We start from the raw sequence: 17157 nt of genomic DNA on the forward strand, positions 1-17157 counted from the left end.
TTGCCTAGCAACATGCATTGAAGGTTCCTTTTCATACCTCACTTCTTTTTACCACTGAATAATGTTCCATTATGTGAATGGACCACAGTTTGTCCATTCACCTACTGAAGAACATCTTGGATACTTCCAAGATTTTGCAATTGTGAATAAAGCTTTTTTATTTGCTTTTAATGGCATGACGCAACTGTATGACCCTAGTATGACTGGGAGAGAAACCTTCTGGTGGTTAAGTATGTTTGAAAATTTTGCCCTCTAAATTGATCCTAAAATTCACATTCAAAATTTTGCAAGATAGCCAAGATGTGTAGAGTATAGCCATTACACTGATGTTTATCTTGTTTCCATGTGCTGTGAAGATGCCTCCTTAAGACCACGTAGATAACCCTCACGGGGTGTCAGTGCATCCCTAGTGCAGTTTATTTTTCTCTAAGTGTTCTCAGAATGGGAGATTTTAAAGGTGGTGATGTCTAGTTTAAGAAAGATATTCAGTATACTGAAGAGGGCACAGGTTTAAAATAACTGAGAAACATGGTTCTCCTGGCTGACTTGGGTCATTTGAGGAATCATCTTCATGAAGAAGGAAGTCCTTTGGGAGATGAATTTGGGTGAGATGTAAACCTCCTGGGCAAAGCAAAATTTCCTCACAAGGCAATCAGTTTGAGGGATGTGAGAAGCACATCTGGAAACATGGAATGACTCTGCTTTATTGTATGGAAGTTGGGTCAGAGCAATGAGGAAGTTACTGGGAATTCAATAACATGGGAAGGAAGTGGGGTGCCCACCGTTTTAACTCTGTTCTTAACTTGATCAGGAATCAATGAGAAAATATTAGAAAATATTACCGATGAAGGGAAGAAGTTGATGGCCACTGCTGACTCTGTGTTCACAAAAGTTACTAATGACCTCATCAGTGGAGCGATTTTAGTTGGACAACTGGAGCTGATCATAAAACACACGAATCAGTTCCTTGACATCTGGCGGTTAAGTAAGTTGAGATGTGGACTTCAGGCTCATGAGGGGTTAGACGATAAGAAGCGTCTGTGTTTGCCTGTGTGTCTTGTAGAGGGGCGGTCTTTGTCGTCTTTATGATTAGTGGCTCTTCTCACCAGGAAGTTGACAGGCGATGGCTTCTAATCCTTAGGAAAATAATGGGAAAGTGATAAAATACTGACTTTGTCAGAGCACTGGCTGTTTTTATTCCATGCTGCTGACACGGGGACGTCTTGGAGTGGCCCTGCACGCAGCCCCCTGCGTCACCCTCCACATAGCTCAGCACGTGGGGCATGTTCATGTGGGTGGAAGAAATGTCTTGCCACAAGCGAATGTTTGTGTGTTCTATTGGTTTCCTTTTCTTTTTTTTCAGAGAGTACAAGTCTTCCAGCCCACGAGAAAAAACACGCTATGAAGGAAGTGCTGAGTCTCAGAAAGAATGAACTAGTCACTCTAAAGAATGAGAAAACATATGTTGACTCTCTCCTGAAGTTGTATGGGAGGGTAAAAGACCTGATTAAAGGTGATATTCTTAAGCATTAAAATAAACAAAATTGAGGGGTCCTCAGGGGAGAAGGGTCAAAAGAGAATATGATAAAAATGTATCCCAGTAGCAACCTTTTATCTTGGACGGGAGGCTTTTTTAAATGTGTTAATTTTTAACAAAGTTAAAATTTTTTGGTGATTACTGCCATATCTCTAAATAGCATGCTTAAATATCTCCTTGATTTTTCAGGTTTAAGCATTATCCATGTTAAATGTTAAATCTCCTTGTTTTTCCAATTTCTGCCTTATACACATAACCTTTCCAACCTCCCTTTCCTCCAATTTTATCATAATTTTAATTAGATCAGTCCTCAGGGTTTAAATAGTCACGACTGTGTAAATGCACTGGTTCATACCCGAGCCATGAAACATACCATGATTCTCTTCCATTTCTGTGCAAACTGTTTTCTCTAGATTTAAAATTCTTGTCTTGTCCTATGCTTTGTTTTCAATGTATTTGTTTTTAAATTCAATCCCAGACTCTTTACCAACCATTTGAATTTCCTCACAAGGCAATCAGTTTGATTTTTCAGAAGGACTCTCCCCAGACTGGAGGGATGCACTCCTAGGGATGTCCTGCTTCTGTCCTCGGCTGGATCTGTGTCCTGGGTCCCATGGCTCCCTGCTTTCACACCTGTGTTTTAGTGAAACACACCCTCTGGTCCCTCCTGAGAAGGGGGCACAGGAGTCCTTGCCTGTCTGAAAATGTCTGCCCGTACATGAGATCTGTTGTTTGGTGCAGAGGTACAGACTGGAAACGTTTTCCTTCAGGATTTGGGATTTGTGGCTCCATGGTCTCTGCAGGGTCACTGTTGAGAGTCAGATGTGATTCTTATCCTTTGTGGATGACATATTTTCTCTCTCAGGAAGCTCTTCATATCTTTTTGTCCCCCTTATTCTGAAATTTCCTAATGATGTGCCTTGGAATGGGTCTGTTTCCCATCTGTTGTACTGGGCATAATTAAGTGGGTCTTTCTTATCTGGAAATCCAAGTCCTTGAGTTCTGGGGAAACTTCTTGTGTTAGTTAAGTGGTTATTTTTTCCCTTGCTGGAATTCACAGTTGGATATGTGACCTCCTGGAATGGTCATCTGACTTCCATACATTTTCTCTCCTGTTTTCCATCTCTTTGTGTTTTGTTCTGCTTTCTGAGCAGTTTCCTTAATTTGACCTTCTAACGTTTCCAGTAAATTTTTAAATCTCTCTTCTTATGTATTTAATTTATAAGAACTCTTTTTTTCCTCTGAGTGATCCTTTTTCTCTGCTATCCTGTTCTTGTTCATGGTTGCAGTATCATATCTTTCTGAGATTATTGATATTTTTGATTTAGAGGTTTTCTTCTTCTTTATCTTAAATAGTTTCCTGTATCCTCCGAGTTGCTTTTATCTCTTGGTATGTTTTAATATCTATTTTTCATGTTAAAGACTTTCCCCATCTGTCTAGAAATGCTTGTTTATCTGTTTATATTAAGAGAGGTGCCTAACATGCTAATGGAGGATTCTGAGGGTGGCGTGGCTAGGCTTTGAAATAGCCTGTATCTTTAGCTCCTCTCTCTTGGGCTGCTTAGATTGCCAGTCTCTTGCTTGGAAGGTATAGGCCCCGCTGCCAGGTTTCTGGGAGTCAAGAGAGAAATGAGGTCTGGAGGGTTCTCAGCATCCAATATGCACATCTAGTCTTACTGCCTTCCTTCTTCCTGTGTCCTCTGTTCTCCTTTCTTCTTAAATTTAATGGTACATACCGTCTGTTAGCTTCCTGACAAAGCATACGTGCCTGGAAATGCCTTTATTCTGCCATATACCTGAGACCCCCAATCCAGAGAGCCCTCCGTGTTATCCTCTCTAAAATATAAACCGCCCATTGCTTGCCAAGGTGGAGGAGGTGCCATCAACCTGCCGTATGGAATGGGTGGGGATGAAAATGAGGCTATTTGATGACTTCTTAAGCAGACTTTCAGCCCAGTCCTCCTTATTTTATCACCACCTCCCAAATTTCAGTTACCTGTGCAGCCAGTGTCTGTGCATTGGGGGAAGTCTGTGACACCAGACACCTGGCAGACTCAGGTTTCCCCACCATGGGCTAGGACCCCACGTTCTGAGGCTTAAGACGTCATTTACCCCCAGCACATCTGCTTTTCAAGTTCCAAAATTTTGTTGCTGTGATCTCCTTTTCTGTCCTTCCCAGCCCTGTTGCTTTATGGCTTTTGAAAAACAATCTCTTTTCTATCATTGGAACAGAATATGGGGAGGGAGTGGAAGCATGTGCAGATGTCAGACTGTCGTCTTCTCCCAGAAGTTGCAAAGCTTTCTTTGTCATGAAAATTGACGAGCTAGGTGAGGGTGGAGACTTAGGGATTCTTATTGAGAACAATGCCAGCAAGTGTGCTCACTTGCATTTCCTTAAGAGCAGCGAGGGGAGTAAAAACTGGGAAAGTAAAATGAAATGATATCATGAATAGAGGTTTCACTTTGGACATTCTCTTATGGTTTCAAAAGTGGATTTTGGAGAGATTGCTGAAAGACATTCGGAAGACCTCAGCGGGAAAAGATTAAACCAAGTCGTGATGGTGAACTTCTCAGCCACCTCCCTCGACTCAACGTGGACAACACATTACAACCTGAGCCCTGCAGTCCAAGAAATGGCCAGAAATGCAGACTTGCTGAAGGACAGCCACGTCTTCCAGGTCTTCTGGACAGAAGCCGCCCAGGAGCTGAGTGAGCCAGAGGAGGAGCTGGAAAGGAAACTATTCCACCCTGAAGAGATGTATCAATGTTTATATGGCCCTTGTTTCAAAAGGTTTATGAAACTGTATCAGGATCTGAAGTCAGGGGAAGTCACCTTTGGGGAAATCGATGACATCTTCAAAAACTTTGTGAATAAATACAGCGACCTAACTAAAGACCTCCAGACCATGTGTGCTCTGGACCCCAGTGACCAAAAAGATTGGATCAAGGAGCGAGTCCGGCAGATCGAGGAATACCATCACCTGCATCAGGCTGTCGACTCAGCCAAGGTCATCTTGAAGGTCAAAGAGAATTTGGCCCTGACCGGCGACTTTGGTGTTCTCCACATCTTACTAAGCTTTGTAAGTTATTTACTGGGGACTACTGAGGGTGGGGGTGGCGGAGATGCCACTCTCGAGCTCTTAAAAACCGGGCAAGATGATTCCGCAGCTTCCTTCAATGTTATTTGTATTTTATTCAGTGCCTGAATATGCCAAGGGCTTCGTTCTTACCTTTGTTTACCAATAGTGCGACTGTTTCGGCTAGTGAGGGTTTCCTTGGATCGGCAGGAGGATCGTGAATTTAGGAACAGGCAATGATCCTCTTTTAGTCATCAGATATTTGTAAAGAGTCACCTGAGCTCTTTAGATTCTAAAAGCCATTTGTTTTGTCAGCTTTGCACATCTAGTGCTTACCTGGGAGCGGCGCGTGGTACATTATCTGTTACAGTTAAGAAGTGAGTCTTTTGCTTTCTGATTTTTTAGATGAGCATTTATAAGGTATATGGTGACCTATATTATTGTATAGACAGGTATGATGGGGACTAAAATTTAGCACAAAATTTGGAATTTGGCACATGTAAGCTTGAAGCCCAGCAGCGTGTTTTTGAGTAGGTCACTGTCCTGGTCCTTCTATTCTTTACCTAGAAAATAGAAAAAATTACAAGGTGCACCCGGCAGGGTTCTTGTGTAGGTTTGCTTAGCAGAATGCCGGGTGCGGAGGAACTGTAGTTACTATGGATCGAGGCGGGACAGAAGAGCAGCTACAGTGTCCAATCTGGGATAAGAGCTTTATGCACCTGCCAATCCTGGAAGTTTGGTGGGAAGGACTGTTGGGATGGTCAACATTGTTGGTTTGGGGGGTCCAGGAGCCAGTTCCAGTGCACATACAACCTTCTCTTGCAGACTCTCTTTGACAACTTGCTTTGATGACTTTTTTAGACTGTCTTGGACAACTTTCGCCATGAAAAACTGGACCGGATCAACCAGCAGCTTATCCGTGCCAAAAAGCTGCTGCAGGACGTCAATGAGACCCGGTGTCAGTGTCTGAAGGAGCTGTCCCGGAGGAAGGAGTTCATCAGCTGGGTCCGGGAGGCTCTCGGAGGTACAGTCCATCACTGTGGTGGCCGGAAGTCTGGAGCATATTTAGATGGTTCATAGGGTGGTCTTCCTAAACGTATGGGCAGCCCCTCCCCTTGATCATGTTCTAAGTAAAGGACCATGAGATGCCATCTGCATTTTTAAAATTAAAATATTTTAATTGAAATGTATTTGCCATGTAGCATTGTGTAAAGTTAGGGTGTATGGCACATTGATTTGATATATTTATATCTTGTAATATGATTGCCATTGTAACAATAATTAGCCCCACTATCACGTCCTATAATTTTCCTTTCATCTTAGTGATTGTAATAATTAAGTCTAGTCTCTTAGCAAGTTTTCATCTGTATTCTTTGGTAAATGTGCAGGGTGTGCCTCGTTGATTGTAGGTAGCATTTATATCAGGACAGTATAGCTCATTTTCTGGTGTAAAAACTATTTCCTTGGCTACTTTTTTCCCCTCTCACTCTGGATGCTTGCTGTGAACAGCAAGGAATCATTTTCTTTAAAATTGTGTCCCTTTAGCTTTTTCCTCCGGTTGATTTTTACTAGAAGCCAAGGCGAACTTGTCTTGGCTTAATCACCTCTACCTGTCGTTGTGCAAGGGCTTGGCAGTCTTTTTTAACTCTGTGGCTTTGGTGACTTTGGCAGAATTAATTCATGGAGGGGAGATGGAGCCAGGGAAGAGGGAAGGTGGACAGCCCTGGTGTGCAGGGACAGGGGAGGGGCCGCCTGCTCAACTCATCACAGACTCGCTGCTTTCAGCTATGGGCTCCTCGGGCCACAGTGATGCACAGATTTTGATTAGTGAGCAGCCATTTTTTATAGATAACTGTCAACATGTTACTGTTTTTTTCGTAACGAAATGGCAATATTGTGTGATTACACGAAGTAAGATACACAAAAGCCCCATGCAATGCCTGGACATTGATGCTGTTCAGTAAGGTCAGGTATTGGTCAGCAGTATCAAAATAAATGGCAAGAAAGAAAAAAATGCCCCAGGTTCTTATTGAAAGCAAAAAGTGGATAAAACCCCTAAAAATCCACTGAATATCCATTTATAGCTTCAGTGAGGACCATTGTCCCGGATTTGAGGCTCATGTCATCACGGGGTAGCCCTGCACTCACCTGCCTCTCCCTCCCCAGGCATCACTGAGCTGAAGGTGTTCGTGGACTTGGCCTCCATCTCTGCGGGGGAGAATGACATCGACGTGGATCGGGTGGCTTGCTTCCACGATGCTGTGCAGGGCTTTGCACCCCTGCTGTATGAGCTGGACACGAGTGCGGGTTTCGATGAATTCATGCAACACCTGAAAGAGCTGTGGAAGGCTCTGGATAATGACCACCACCTGCCCCAAAAACTGGTGAGTCTTATTTCTGGCTCCAAAATAGGTTAAGTGTAATAAAGCATCGCTTAGAAACACTAGGGGCAGGACTGCAAACTATTGCACTCTCACATGGCAGGTTTTTAATGCAGTCATTTAAAAGGATGTTTAAAAACAGTTTCTTCCTATATGGAAATGCTTTCTCTGTCTTATTATGTTAGAAAATTGGATACAAAACTGCATGTAAATTAGAGTGATTTCTACTATGCGAAAAGAATGGGAAAAAAAGACTGAAATATGTTAAAATGTTACCAGTGGTTTTCTCTTAATGGTGGTAATTGTTACTTAATTCTCTATACTTTTTGGTATTTTCCATACTTTCTGCAATTGGTACAGATTCATTTTTAATCAGAAAAAATAAACATTTCACTGTAAGTTAAACCATCTGCACAGGACCCAAGCAGGCCCATAGTATTGGGTTGGCCAAAAAGTTCGTTCAGGTTTTTCTGTAAGATGTTCGGAAAAACCCGAACGAACTGTTTGGCCAACCCAGTACATAGCTTGTGTAACAGGGTGGCTGGAGCCCCACAAGGGATGGGGGAGGAAAAGAGGAATGGAAGGAGCAGCAGAGCTCACAGCCTTGTTATAGCCAGCATTATCCCCAGCTGGGGGCCCGGCAGAACGCTGCCTTCTCACAGAGAGCTGGGTTCATGCCTGTCCCTCCCCATCCATGTATCCAGGGCACCGGGTGAGAACACAGGGGAGCAGCCCATTGCAGCAACACCTCCTGACAAGTGTCCCAAGAGGGAGAGCCAAAGCCCGTGGCAGTGGTGGGCAGCGGGTGAGGGAGGCCCCCCCTGTGGGTGATGGCACGCTGAGCCAGAGAAGGGGAGGAGGAGTTTGCCCCTGGAAGGCAGAGGTGGAGAGAGTGGCAGGAAGAAGATCACCTGTAAGCTGCGGCCCATTTTCTCTCCTTCTGTCCCAACAGTGTGACTCTGCCCGGAACCTGGAGTGGCTGAAGACAGTGAAGGAGAGTCACGGGTCTGTGGAGCTCTCATCCCTGTCCCTGGCGACAGCAATCAACAGCAGAGGCATCTATGTGATCAAGGCTCCCACGGATGGCCAAAAGGTGAGCATCACATCCCAGGCACAGCTGCAGGTGGCTCTTACAGGTTGCTGTCCTCAGGGGTGGGGGTGGGGCGTCTCTGCCTCTCAAAAATGACCTCTGATTGTGTACTGTTCCACAGATTTCCCCAGACACAGTTCTACACTTAATCCTTCCTGAGGGCCACGGAGGCCACGAGGAGGTGCGAGACTACTCTTTAGAAGAGCTGAAGGAGCTTTTGAACAAATTGATGCTGATGTCTGGCAAGAAAGATCACAACAATGTTGAAGTCGTAGAGGTATTTTCTGAGGTAAGAGTTTGTATCTATGTTGGAGCAGGTATCCTATTCCCATCTGTTTGGGCTGAGGACTCTCACCGCTGAGGTGCCTGGGAAAGTCAGAAGAGTTTGAGTTTGTATTTATTTGTTTATTTTTAAATTTTATTTATTTAATTTATTTATTTTTGGCTGTGTTGGGTCTTCGTTGCTGCACGCAGGCTTTCTCTAGTTGCGGTGAGCGGGGGCTACTCTTCGTTGAGGTGCGCAGGCTTCTCATTGCGGTGGCTTCTCTTGTTACAGAGCACGGGCTCTAGGCGCACGGGCTTCAGTAGTTGTGGCTCGTGGGCTCTAGAGCGCAGACTCAGTAGTTGTGGTGCACGGGCTTAGTTGCTCCGCGGCATGTGGGATCTTCCCGGACCAGGGCTCGAACCCATGCCCCCTGCACTGGCAGGCGGATTCTTAACCACTGCGCCACCAGGGAAGCCCTGAGCTTGTATTTAATTCATAGGAATCGCTCTGCTCTTAAACCCATGGAGAGTGGAGCCAGTGGGTCTGCAGAATGCATGTATTCAGAAATCATGATCCAAAGAGATGTCGATTTACTCTGTAAATCAGCAAGCATCCCCAAATACTTAAAGATGTAAATGGACATCCTTCATCAAAATCCGAAGTAATCATGATGATAAAGGCATATCGATTTATGTAATGGTCTCTCCTTTTGATTATGAGTTTTGTCCTTAAAGTTCCTTTGTATTTTATAAATGGTTTCCTTTATCTTTACAACGTATTGCTTCCTAAAGAAGAGACTATGGAAATGAGGAAGGAAGGCCTTCTGTGATCAGTCTCATGCTCGATATCACACAGTGAACCTTGGAGAAAACACGAACCCCAGTCCTTCAAATTATCAATCTGTTTGTGTTATTCTAGACTGTTGTGTCCTTCTCTCTGCGGTCAGCTCTGTGACGTCTGCCTCCTGCTTCCATTTGCAACAGGTGTTTTGCAACGTGCAGAGGCTTGTCCAGTCCTTTATAAACCTGTACTCTGCCGGAAATATGCTGTTCAGGGCCTGGACGACTGAGGTGTACTGCTCCCCCCGGAAGGGCGCCTCCATCCGGATGGACTTCCGTCTGCAGCTCGTGCGCCAGCTCGTGGAGAGCGGGCCAGTCGCTGAGCTGCTCGAGACCCTCTGCCGGCAGATGGAGGACTTCCTGGACCAGTGGGAGAGATTCGTGGCAGAGAAGCGAGCTGAGCACTTTTACCTCAACTACTATACTGCCGAGCAGCTGGTTTACCTGGGCTCGGAACTCGGGAAGCAGGTGCCCAGCAGTGCCGCCCTCACCATGCTCTCCTTCATCAAAGGCAACTGCACCCCAAGGGACGTCTCGGAGGCCTGCCGGGGGCCCGATGGCAGGGCCATCACACACCAGGAGAGTACAGTGGTTGAAGAATTGCCACTGTTGCTCTTCTCTGAGCCCAGACTGGTGGACAAGCTGAGGGTCATCATGAAGCACTCGATGACGTGCATGAGTGTCTTCCTGCCTCACTGCCTGGACCTGGAGGCCCTTGGCCACTGTCTGGCTCGCCTGGCGAGGATGGCTGGGCCCCCTGTGCAGCGGGAGCTCCCCAGAGGCCTGCAGGACGGCCAGCCGAATCTCATCGTCTGTGGCCACTCTGAGGTGCTGCCAGCCGCCCTGGCCATCTACATGCAGACCCCGAACCAGCCCCTGCCCACCTACGACGAGGTGCTGCTCTGCACCCCAGAGACCACGTTCGAGGAAGTGGCGCTGCTCCTGCGTCGCTGCCTGACCCCGGGCTCCCAGGGACTCAGGGTCTACAGCCTGCTGTACGCAGACCAGCTGAGCTACGAGGTGGCCTGCCGGGCGGAGGAGCTCTTCCTGAGCCTGTGCATGCAGCGCCACCAGGAGCACTACCGGCTCGTGATGGTCTGTGACCATGAGCGAGAGCACTGCTACCTCCCCTCAGCCTTCAGCCAGCACAAGGTTCTCATCACCCCCCAGGCGCCCCTCAAGGACATCCAGGCCTACCTGGCTTACCACTTCCGGGTCCCAGAACAGACCCCGTCAGCCGCTGCCACGTTCCGGGACCGCATGTGTGTTGGGATCGTGGCCTCGGAGAGAGCGGGTGTCGGTAATGATGGCTGCTGGGTTCCTGAGTCCCAGGGACCACCTGATGGCCCTTCCCGTCCAATGGGGTGGGGGGTGAGCTCAGATGAGCCCTTTTGCAGGTGGGGAAACTGAGTCTCCAGAGGATTGACTCACCTGAAGTTGTAAATCGTGACCCATACTGGAGCGGGACACCGTTTCTCACACGGTTTCCAGCTTGGCTGAGCCATCTTCCCCCTTTAAACTAGCATCTCTGCAGTTTCCTCTTTTTTTTTTTTTTTTTTAGGATTGACTCACCTGAAGTTGTAAATCGTGACCCATACTGGAGCGGGACACCGTTTCTCACACGGTTTCCAGCTTGGCTGAGCCATCTTCCCCCTTTAAATAGCAATCCTGCCATTTTCCTTTTTTTTTTTTTTTTTTTTAAGTCCATTGGTGGGGTTGATGTGGGTCCTGAGCGGGCTGAGGTATGATTACTCCATCTTGAGAAGAAACGGATGCCTCTGCCTTCAGTCACCATCACGATTTCCATTCTGTTGACTGTATCCCTTTAACGGTACTACCTTCTTTCCAGTGAAAATTGCTCCCCGTCCCCGGGAGCGAACTCTGCTGTTTCTGTCCTTACGCTCAGACTGCCATCCTTAGTCCCGGGAAGCAGCAAGGATGGTGGGTGGGTAACAGCAAGGAAATCTGAGGGTTCAAACGTGCATCCTTTAACCTGATGTTAGGTTGCATCAGTTTTGAATTTTGTACAAAGAGAAGCGATTTGTAGTGACTCTTTCTGGTCATTCTCACTCTTGATCCGTAGCCCTGGCGCCTAATTTTTGTATGTTCACGTCACAGGAAGGTCTCTCTTTGTGAAGAGGTTGCACGGCCAACTGAAAATGAAGTTTAATGGAGAAAAAGTGCCTCTAAAAGTTATTCGATTGATCAACCCTCAGGTGGATGAGAATGAAGTCCTGGGCTCCCTCCTGCCTTTCCTGGGCGCCCGGTATCAGAGGAGACCCATTGTATTCCACTTTGACGTGACCTCTTCAGTAAGTGCCCGCAGGTTCTAGCTGAGTGGCCGTGCTGGGAAAGACACAGCTCCCACATCCTGCCCTGCCCCCTTCCCAGTATAAAGACTTGCTTCTTTGTACATGTATTGATACTCAGTATCATCGTTATCAAAGAGCTGAATAAGAGGGTCCTTAGGGTTGGGAGGATTGGTGTCTTTTGTGTAAGTATTTACAGACCCACGTCATTCTGTCTTTAGGTGCAGACTGGAATTTGGGTGTTTCTTTTCAAACTCCTCATTCTCCAGTACTTAATGGATGTAAATGGGAAGATGTGGCTTCGGAACCCATGCCACTTATATATCGTTGAAATCCTGGAAGGGAGTTCGCTGCCACGGAGGCCTTTGAAGCTGGTGTGTATCGGGGCACTTTCATGTTACTGTTGGGGTGGGGGCTTCGATACGTTTTTGTGATTCTCCACTTTTGCCTTAGCAAAGTAGCTGAGTGCAATGTTAGTAAAGACAGATCTTTAAACTTATTTTTAAATAATGCCTGGAATAAAAAGATTCTTTTATTAGTTAGCAGTATCTTAGATTTGTTCTCATCGGGATGGATGCTGTATGTCTGGGTTAAATGCCAGTGGTGCTGGGAATGCAGAAAACTCATTTGCCAGGAGGAGCACCATCTTTCTTAATGGTAGCTGACAGGGAAAGGAGACTTTCATCATCTCAGTTTCTTAACAAAAGGGAGTTTTATGCGGACACACACACACACGTGCACGCGTATGTACTTGATGGAGAGATTTAGTTCCAAGAGGTTGGGTAGGAAAGGGCTTTGTGATCGACAGTGCAGCTCATACAATGCCTGAATGTGCAAAAGGTAACACCCCATGCAAAGAGGAATCTACAGAAATCCCTTCATGGAAAGTGATTTTTCGTAAAGGTCCATGCAGTCTAGACCATGTGGAGGTTTAAAACACAAAAGCATTTTTTAGGCAATTCAGCCATAACTCATTTCATTTGTGTCTCTTCTTTCCAGAGTACACTTGTCCCCCAGTTCAATTTTCTAGACATCTTCCCCAAAGTCACGTGCAGGCCTCCCAAAGAAGTGATCAGCATGGAGCTGGATCCTCAGTGGAGCTATGAAGAGCCAGGAATGGATCAGAGAACGTTCTGCAGTGAAACATTCCAGAGACCTTACCAATATCTAAGGCGGTTCCATCAGAAAGAAAACCTAGACACATTTCAGTACCAAAAAGACTCTGTTGAGGGCAGCCCCAGTGAATGCATCCAACATCTCCTGATTTACTGTGGGGTGATAAACCCATCCTGGTCAGAGCTTTGGAACTTTGCTCGGTTCTTGAACTACCAGCTCCGAGATTGTGAGGCTTCTCTCTTCTGCGATCCCAGCTTTGTTGGAGACACTCTGGTGGGTTTCAAGAACTTTGTGGTCACCTTCATGATCTTCATGGCACGAGATTTCGCCACGCCTACACTTCACACATCCGACCAAAGCCCAGGGAAGTACACAGTCACCATGGACGGGGTCAAGGAAAAAGATCTTGCCCCTTTCACTCTCCGGAAGAGGTGGGAGTCAGAGCCCCACCCGTACGTGTTCTTCAACAGTGACCACACATCCATGACGTTCATAGGCTTCCATTTCCAGCCCAATCAGAAAGGCGGTGTTGACGCCATTGACCGCTTGAGTGGGGAAGTAATCAAGGAGGACGTTATGACAGTGCAACTGTATAAGGGCCTGTTGCTTCAGAGGGTGCCCTTCAATGTGGACTTTGACCAGCTGCCCAGACATGAGAAACTTGAAAAGCTGTGCCTGGCCTTGGGGATCCAGTGGCCCATCGACCCTGATGAAACATACGAGCTTACAACGGACAATATGCTTAAGATCCTTGCCATCGAGATGCGTTTCCGGTGTGGCATCCCTGTCATCATCATGGGAGAAACCGGCTGCGGGAAAACAAGACTCATTAAATTCCTCAGTGACCTGCGGCGTGGGGGTGCTGACGCTGACACCATGAAGTTGGTCAAGGTTCACGGAGGAACAACTGCCAACATGATCTACTCCAAGGTCAGGGAGGCCGAAGCACTCGCCTGCTTCAATAAGGACCAATTTCAGCTAGACACCATCTTGTTCTTTGATGAAGCCAACACCACAGAGGCCATAAGCTGCATCAAAGAGGTCCTGTGTGACCGCACAGTGGGTGGCAAGCCCCTGGTTAAGGATTCTGGCTTGCATATCATAGCAGCCTGCAACCCTTACCGGAAGCACACCCAGGAGATGATCTGCCGTCTGGAGTCAGCTGGATTGGGATACAGGGTTAGTGCAGAAGAGACAGCGGAGAGGCTTGGCTCCATCCCCCTGAGGCAGCTGGTGTACCGCGTTCACGCTCTGCCGCCGAGCCTGATCCCCCTGGTGTGGGACTTCGGACAGTTGAATGACTCAGCAGAAAAGCTCTACATCCAGCAGATTGTCCAGAGACTGGTGAACTCCATCGTGATGGTGCAGAGGGAGACTCGTGTGATCACCGAAGTGCTTTCTGCCTCTCAGGGTTTCATGAGGAAAAGACAAAACGAATGCAGTTTTGTCAGCCTCAGGGATGTGGAACGCTGTGTGAAAGTTTTCAAATGGTTTTACGACCACAGTAAGATGCTCTTGTCTAAGCTGGATTCCTTTCTCTGCGAGTCTGATGTCATCCAAAATGACTTTGAGAGAGATCCCATCCTCTGGTCCTTGGTGCTGGCCATCGGGGTATGTTACCACGCCTCTTTAGAGAAGAAGGAATATTACCGGAAAGCCATTTGCAGGTTCTTTCCAGAACCGTATAATGATAGCAAGATTATCCTGCATGAGATAACACAAACCCAGGATCTTTTTCTGAATGACATACCTCTGAGGAAAACCATCGCTAAGAACTTGGCTTTGAAGGAGAATGTCTTCATGATGGTCATCTGCATCGAGCTCAAGATTCCTCTCTTCCTGGTGGGCAAGCCCGGCAGCTCCAAATCTCTCGCCAAGACCATCGTGGCAGATGCCATGCAAGGCCAGGCTGCGCACTCGGACCTATTCCGGAGCCTGAAGCAGGTCCATCTGGTGTCGTTCCAGTGTAGCCCTCATTCCACCCCACAGGGCATTATAGGCACCTTCAAGCAGTGTGCCCGCTTCCAGCAGGGGAAAGACCTGGAGCAGTACGTCTCCGTGGTGGTGTTAGATGAGGTTGGACTGGCAGAAGACTCGCCCAAAATGCCCCTGAAGGCTCTGCACCCACTGCTGGAAGATGGATGCATTGAAGACGATCCCGCCCCCCACAAAAAAGTTGGCTTCATAGGCATTTCCAACTGGGCCCTGGACCCCGCCAAGATGAACCGGGGTATTTTTGTGTCACGTGGCAGCCCCAACAAGAGAGAGCTCATGGAGAGCGCCAGCGGAATTTGCTCTTCAGAGCCCCTCGTCCAAGAAAGAATCCGAGGATACTTTGCATCCTTTGCCAAAGCCTATGAAACAGTATGTAAGAGGCAGGACAAGGAGTTCTTTGGGCTTCGTGACTACTACAGCCTCATCAAGATGGTGTTTGCCGCGGCAAAAGCCTCTAATAAAGAGCCTTCCCCTCAAGACATTGCACAAGCTGTCCTTCGGAACTTCAGTGGCAAAGACGACATCCACGCCCTGGATATTTTTTCATCCAATTTACCTGAGGCAAAGTGCACAGAAGAAATCAGCACCATGCATTTGATCCAGCAGAACATATACGGTGATCTTCAGAAGGCATCTGGCAGAGAGCTGGACGGCTCCGAATCCCGCTACCTGCTCGTGCTGACCAGAAACTATGTGGCCCTGCAGATCCTGCAGCAGGCGTTCTTCAGTGCAGACCAGCCAGAGATTATTTTTGGATCCAGTTTTCCCAAGGACCAAGAGTACACCCAGATCTGCAGAAATATTAACTGAGTGAAGATATGCATGGAAACCGGCAAGATGGTGGTGCTGCTCAATCTACAGAACCTCTACGAGAGCCTCTATGATGCGCTCAATCAGTACTATGTCTACCTCGGTGGCCAGAAGTACGTGGACCTCGGTCTGGGGACCCATCGGGTCAAATGTCGGGTTCACCCAGACTTCCGCTTGATAGTCATTGAGGAGAAAGATGTCGTCTACAAACATTTTCCCATCCCCCTCATCAACCGGCTAGAGAAGCACTATCTGGACATCAACACTGTTTTGGAGAAATGGCAGAAGAATATCGTGGAGGAGCTTAAGGTCTGGGTGGAGAAGTTCATAGATGTGAAAGCAGAGCAGTTTCTAGCCAGACCCAAGTACAGCCCTTCCGATGTCTTCGTGGGCTACCACTCAGACACGTGTGCCTCTGTGGTGCTCCAGGTCATAGAGCGGCTGGGGCACAAGGTCTTGACTGATGAGCTTTACCAGAAGGTATCTGAGCAGGCCAAACTGGTGCTGCTGGATTGTGCCACACCTGATGCTGTAGTTCGGCTGAACGCTTCCTCACTAGGCCTGTTCACCGCACAGTCCCTGTCGCAAGTATACTATTACAGGCAGCAGCATAACTCCTTTGCAGACTTCTTCCAGGCTCACCTTTGCACGATGGATGCGGAGCGCCGTGCCGTCTTCACAGAGGTGAAGGGCTTTCTATATTTTACCCTTTTTCTCTTTTACCTCAAGGTCCTTGACTCGCTAGCATCAAGAATTCGAGATTCTTTGCAAGTCAGTATATAGGAACCGTAAGTGAATGTGTTGAGACTTCTGGTTCCTCTCCTTGGCAAGTGCAAGGAGACCTATGTATTTATACATGTTAGTTTAACCAAGTTTTGAGTGCCCATTTTTGTGCAGTGCTATGCACAGTGTTCACTTCAACAAATGAGGTTCGAGTACACTGGGGATATAAAGATGAATTAACACAGGGCTTGGCCTTGGTCTACATACAGTGGAAGCTGGAAGGACACTCATGAACGGGTACTGTTGATATCCTATGATAGTGCTGTCCACAGGGGCAAAGAGGAGCAACACAGATCAGGATACGAGGTCGCATGAACCCATCTTTAATAAGAGGTGACCGTCAAGCTAATTGTAAAGTATGGTTGGGAAGGTATTATAGGCAGAGGACCTTATTTGAGCAAGGATGTCAAGGTTTAAAACAACACAGTCTGTGCAGGAAACCAGGAGTTAAAGGCTGATGAAGCTTAAAGTTCAAGGCTGCGAGTGCTGAGAGATGGGGATGAGATATAACCGGAGAGACTTCACGGAGGGTCTTGTCAGTAGCACCAAGGAGCTTTGTCTTCCTTGTATAGAGGGGAGTGATGGAGAAATGTGTGTGGAGAGAGGGAGGAAAAAAGTCCGATAAAAGACTCACAGAAAAGATAGACCAGTAGGGAGGCTGCAGTACCAGTTCAGTCAAAGTGGAGGATGGATGGGTGGAATTGAGACATAGTAGGGATGCAGACTGGCAGAGGTAATGACTGATTCCTTATAGGGGCTCTGGGAGATGGAGGAGGCTAGACATGACTCCCTGGATTCTTCCTTGGATGACCAAAAGTTTGGTTAATCGCAATCTAGGTATGAGCAGCAAGTTTGGCAGAGGCAGTGGTGAATTCCATTTGGGATGGGCTTTGACGTTCCTGTAACATCTGGGTAGACTATCATGCAGTTGGATATAGGAATAGGAAACTCAGTG

The 17157-nt window shown here is 47.2% G+C and overlaps 1 protein-coding gene across 1 annotated transcript in view; it reads left to right on the top strand.

Annotated features, from left to right (window-relative positions):
• The window catches only part of RNF213 (ring finger protein 213), a 109231-nt gene that overhangs the window by 49774 nt on the left and 42300 nt on the right, over positions 1-17157 (top strand). The window contains 11 exon segments of the mRNA XM_024761024.1: positions 812-985; positions 1364-1513; positions 4028-4617; positions 5476-5638; positions 6781-6998; positions 7948-8088; positions 8207-8374; positions 9334-10489; positions 11308-11501; positions 11720-11872; positions 12498-16103. Coding sequence (XP_024616792.1) covers positions 812-985; positions 1364-1513; positions 4028-4617; positions 5476-5638; positions 6781-6998; positions 7948-8088; positions 8207-8374; positions 9334-10489; positions 11308-11501; positions 11720-11872; positions 12498-16103 — 6713 coding nt within the window.

Source organism: Neophocaena asiaeorientalis, unplaced genomic scaffold (genome assembly GCF_003031525.2).
Source record: "Neophocaena asiaeorientalis asiaeorientalis breed wild unplaced genomic scaffold, Neophocaena_asiaeorientalis_V1.1 scaffold30, whole genome shotgun sequence".
NCBI classification, from domain to species: Eukaryota; Metazoa; Chordata; class Mammalia; order Artiodactyla; family Phocoenidae; genus Neophocaena; species Neophocaena asiaeorientalis.